At 31.8% G+C, this 5,518-nt stretch overlaps 1 protein-coding gene across 7 annotated transcripts; it reads left to right on the top strand.

Moving 5' to 3' along the window:
• Window positions 1-1,776: 1,776 nt before the first annotated feature.
• Window positions 1,777-5,268, top strand: LOC122581789. Of its 7 annotated transcripts, XR_006321047.1 has the most exons (5): window positions 1,777-2,021; window positions 2,981-3,123; window positions 3,657-3,782; window positions 4,158-4,665; window positions 4,940-5,268. XR_006321047.1 is itself a non-coding variant. In XM_043754069.1 (2 exons), exons 1-2 carry the CDS (start codon window positions 4,387-4,389, stop codon window positions 4,960-4,962), a joined length of 324 nt encoding a protein of 107 aa, XP_043610004.1. In that variant the 5' UTR covers window positions 3,797-4,386; the 3' UTR covers window positions 4,963-5,268. The 7 variants fall into 7 exon arrangements, 1 of the variants encoding a protein (XP_043610004.1); XR_006321046.1 differs by lacking the exon at window positions 4,158-4,665; XR_006321048.1 differs by lacking the exon at window positions 4,940-5,268 and having other exon boundaries at window positions 3,661-3,782; window positions 4,158-4,865.
• The last annotated feature ends 250 nt before the right edge of the window (window positions 5,269-5,518 follow it).

Consider the following 5,518-nt stretch of genomic DNA (forward strand, 5'->3'; position numbering starts at 1 on the left):
ATCATTTTGATGCATTAAAAATCCATAAAACTAACATAGTGCTTAACTAATTATCATTATTTAAGTGTTTAACAACACATTGATCCGTCAAAAGTGAAAAACTCACGTTTTTTGTTGGATGCATCATTTTGATGAATATGCATCCAAGATGGATGCACAAAACAAAAAATGTGATTTTCTCGATTTTGACAGATCAATGTGTTGTTAAACACTTAAATAATGATAATTAGTTAAGCACTATGTTAGTTTTATGGACTTTTAATGCATCAAAATGATATTTTTTAAGTATTCTCACCGTTCTTATTTTAAGACTGTTCTCACTGGAATGTTACCTTATATATATATATATATATAAACAAATATCGAGAACAATGATTTTTAGATAGTTGGTCTTCACTGTTTTTAGAGCATTTTATGGTGTTTATAATATTTTGATTTTTTTATATATGTTTATATCTATTTAAAAATTAAAATTTAAAAGAAAGGTGTATTGTATGAGAATGGAGATAGAAAGTTTAATCATAGCAAGGAGATCAACTTTTGTTCATCTTCTTCAGATGATAAGGAGATTCTTGAAACCAAATATCACAAATGTAGTTATACTCACGCTGCCCATTCAACTGATGCCTCACACTGCTTTCAGACTATTCGCCATCGTAATATTCAAATGAATCAAATGGTAAAAAAAACTATGTTTTCTGCAATCATTATATAAATTTATTGTTTGATTCATTGTATTCATTAAATTTGAGTCATACTGAACAGCTTTTGCATGTACAAAACTTATTAAGATTAGCTTTCATTTCGTGTAGACTTTGCCAAATACCTTTGTTCGTAAGCACAAGTTGTTCAACTACAATTCAAGAATCCTTCATTTCGATCAAATGATCTTCCCATTTCATTTTACTAGAGATGTTGTTGACTTGCATATGATCATGGATTGGAGCTATTTCTTGTTGCAGACTAGAATCGAGGAAGATGATAGCTTGAGGTTTCAATACCACCCTGATGACAATGTGGAAATTCAAACACTCCATCTTGATGTTTGTTAATTATGTTAACATGGAAGTTATTGTGATTTATTTTTGAACAATTAGTACTCTATGGGTTTAGTAATATGACAACTTAGAAAAATGAGAATTAGTAAGTATGAATGCTGGTTTTGAATTTTATTTTGCAGCAACATACTTTTATGTATGAACTATATTATGTATCAAGTATGAATTATAATATTATTTTTATGTATGAACTATATTTTGTTTTGAATTACAACTTTATATATAAATCAAATCTGGGCTAAACCAATTCTGATAATTGGGCTACATTAAAATTTAGATTTCTATTTGTTGGCCCAATATAATTCCTATAATTAGGCTAAAACAATTATCATAATGGGCCACATAATAAATATGTATATTTTTCAATAATAAAAAATACATTTACAATCTTAAATTTTTATATAGTTTGATGATCAAATTTCAACCATTATTTCAATTTCAAAGACGAATTATCACTTATATCTTTAATCCACCCGTGTTTTATACGGGATTAAATCTAGTATATATATAAAAGCCTATCAGAAAGCGTTTGAGTGGCGCTCTCTGAGCCTGCCATGTCAGCAATTTCTGATATGGCGTCACCAGAACGATCTGCATGCCACGTATACAGCCACATCATCAATTTCTACTCATTCGCAACGCGTGTTTACCAGTGCAACCAACAAGGTTTTTGTTTATAAGAGTCAAACTCACCATTAATAAACATGATTCAGATCGAACTTTATTTTAAAACAGATGTTTCCCAGATCTCATCGATGACAACTCCTAAATCCTTTTCTTATTTTCAATTTCTCCATCTTAAAGATAACTCATATCCCTAGATTTTAGGGATTTATGGGTTTTCAAATAATAGCTAAATCGACCTTATAGAGATCATATCAACGCATGGTTCTTTTCTCTTCTATCAACGCAAGGTTTTATTTTTAATACGCACTAACGACATCACGAAATCAACTATTCCAGGTAATATTTTTCGATTCTTTCACTATATTTTAGTTTAGTCAATCTTTGTTTGAATGTTTGTGAATAGAAATCATGAAAATTGTTATATGTATATAGGGGTTTTGGAATGGGTTTTGAAAATATAAATCATATTTGATTAAAATGGATTTTTGGAGATATAAATCATAATTTTGGCCGAGTTCTTGTGTGATTTATATATATAGACATGTTTTGCAGGATCGATGTATGTGGTGGTGTTTTTTTACCTGGAAATTTTTTTGTTCGTGTCTGAACAAACAGTAATTTACTTTAAGCAGTCATAACATATAGCAACCATAACTATAGCGTTCTTTGGTTGATTAGAATTGGGTTTTATAATTGGGTATAATGTTTTATGTTATCATATATAGATAAACTGAAATGCGATAAAGAGCGTTATCATGCTGTATGCTGCTATATCATTCGTTTTATATTTCCATTATGGAATTTGGCTTGAAGTTTGTAGCATTTTTTATTTTCTATTTTAGAATGTTGTTATTATCATAAGTTCTTGGTTCATTTAAGACAATTGCATCTATCATGTATTAGCATAGTATAATAATTTATTCCACTACGGTTTATTGGACCATCCAAAGCATTGTGGGTTGTCTATCTGTAGTGATCGGCCTTAGTTTGATCGGGAAATGAGTATGTTATCAAATTGACTTATTTCTTCGTGCCATATTTCACCCATTAGTATAACATATGCATATAAGATCTTTTGATATAGGCATCTGACAATGACCACCACAACGAGGGAGATATTCAGTTTGGTCCATCAAATCAGTAATATTCATGATCACCACAGGGATCAGTTAGACCTCTGCTATAACCACATTAGTAAGATTAAGAATGTTAAATGTGATTAATACTTGCTGTTTACTGAAGGTAGATGTATATAATTTATTGATTGACGATTCACAATTTGAAACTGATGACAGATGAGATGAAGAAGAATGAAGCTTACACAAAGATTATTTATGTGATGAAGAGTACACATATTGATAATGTGAAGCCTATAAAGCATTTGATTTACTTGAAGGATGATTAGTTACCATTATATGATCGCTCTACACAGGATTGGGTGGGTATTTAACGTCCATTATTCATCATCACTTATATGTATATCCTGACTAATAGACAACAATAAAACTGAACTTTTGCATATAAATAGTTGACTATAGACAAGGAAGACTGTGTTGCTACTTATCTCTGACATTGACCCAACACTAAAAACGTACTATTGAACATTGAGAGGTGGAAGAGATATGTTTTATTTGTTGACTGATGCATTCAAAGAAAAGCTATTTTGCAGATTGGTAGTATCGGTTGGGGATCTTAGGTTTTTGATATAATATATTTGTTGTGATTAATTACTAATGATGTATTATATATTGTTAGATATGGTTGTTTCCTATTTTCGTGTTGGTGATTCTTTCCCCGTGTTTAGGCTTAAGCTCAAGCTCGAAATCTAAAGTATTCACTTGTAGAGCGAAATCTCATATTGTAGTCAACTTGTCTTTCTACATATACTTTGATTTTATGTTATTGTTCATGTCAATAACAATTTATTCAAAAGCCTTTTAGCTGATGCATCTACTCATGTATTTGTTGAAGAAAGAATAGGGTTAAGGAGGGGCTCGAGTTCGTTTGCTGAGGCTCATACTGAAGGGTTCACCGAAGAAAATAGGACTATTGGGTGAGATTTATCCCACTATCTCTGGTAGTGACTTGGTTCCTCAGGTTTGTCAATTCTTTATTCCTTTATCTCTGCTAGAGACCAATACACTGTTGTGACCATAGGGAGTTTCTCATAACCAACATCATTATGTATTATATACATATATGATTAATGCCAATTGCCTTTAACAAAATTAAGTAGGATGTGTATACTTATGGTATTTAATTGTTCCTAATGTACTAAGCGGCCTTTAGGTTCTGAACTCAGATACTACTGGTTTGTATTATTGACCTTTTCAAAATAAACATTGCAATTAGATAAGCCGTAAAATAACTATAAAAGGTATTGGGGTTTTGGTTTCCAATATTCTATAATCTAAAAGTTATATGCTCCATACATTCGTGTTAAATTAATATGAACTAGACAATACAACGCAGAAGGTGCTCTATGTGGTATCGGTGGTATAGGGAAGACTACAATGATGGAAGAACTGAAGTAGGTTGTAACGAATAGGAACCTGTTTAATCGGGTTGTAAGGGTGGTTATCGGGAATAGTATTGATCCAATTGCAAGCCAAGAAGCTATTGCATAGTACGCTGGAGGAAATCTGTTCCACAATCAACTAAAGAAGCGAGGGCTAATCATCTTAAGGATAAATTTTTGGGTATGTCCGAAGATGGCAAGAAAAAAGTTTGGACTACATTGGACGATCTTTGGAACGTCATTGACCTCAAAGATATTGAACTAGCAAGTCCGTTGCCAAAGGGTTTCAAGTTATTTCTCACATCGCGAGATGAAAGGCTTTGTGGTCAGATGGGTGTCAAAACCAGCTCAAGCTCGAGAGTGGATGTTTTAGAAGAACCAGGAGCAAAACATTATTTTTGGGAAACTATAGGACTTTCAGATGATGGTGCTGTTGATAATCAAGATTTTCTGAATATCAAAGTGTGTGTTTCGCATGTATCTTGTAATAGCTTACGACCTTAAAGCTTATGATTTTCAAAAGTCGAAGTTAGGCTAAGCTTATCAAAAATTCAATTACCTCAGCTTGCATTAACGTTTTCACTAAACAAAAAGCTCTGAATATTAAATGATAATGAACCTACACTTATATAAAATGATAATCATCCTATGCTTACAAGTAATATCTGCTTGTCATTTTTACATTACCTGTTCTTTTCATCCCTATGTTGATATATTTCTTTTATGCATTTTGCAGATCTAAGGTTTCTGTCTTGGTAATTTGCTGCAAGTTGGGGCTTTAAATTGGATTTTGTTGTTGCAGCTAGAATTCGCAATGTATTGGAAACAAGTCGAAGCTTCTGATTTCTGTTTTTGTAGAACATTGAATGGTAACCGCAAGTATCGGCTCCGCCAATCTGTTAAAAGTAGTTTTGAAAGTAATTCGAGTCAAAATTTTCCTATTTAATAAAATTTTAGTACATCATTTTGTGAATATTTACAAATCTGAATTTTTTTTTATTGTACAATTTATATGAACATCTATTATATTACCCCGTATATATAATATTTATTCATTTTTCGTTATAATATTTGTTGCATTTCCTTTAATAAGAATCGTGTTGAAAACTAAATAGCCCGGTGCAACGCACGGGTTTCACCTAGTTGTATATAAGAACGTGCCTTGTGCCAAAGGACGAGATCATTCATTCATTCGTCTTACATTTAAGGACGAGCGAACACCAATAAGTTCGAATCGTCTTTGGATTTGTTCTCCGTCACTTGTTCCCTTAGGGGAGAGTTGTTAAACTTTTTTTTTTTCCTAAATTTTGTGAGT

Source organism: Erigeron canadensis, chromosome 9 (genome assembly GCF_010389155.1).
Source record: "Erigeron canadensis isolate Cc75 chromosome 9, C_canadensis_v1, whole genome shotgun sequence".
Taxonomy (NCBI): domain Eukaryota; kingdom Viridiplantae; phylum Streptophyta; class Magnoliopsida; order Asterales; family Asteraceae; genus Erigeron; species Erigeron canadensis.

Bases quoted from the DNA above. Each gene is read 5' to 3' on its own strand.
- LOC122581789 (XM_043754069.1), top strand. From the start codon at position 4,387: ATGTCCGAAGATGGCAAGAAAAAAGTTTGGACTACATTGGACGATCTT. The intron at 4,688-4,939 runs GTAATAGCTTAC...TGCATTTTGCAG, and splicing joins GTGTGTTTCGCATGTATCTT to ATCTAAGGTTTCTGTCTTGG.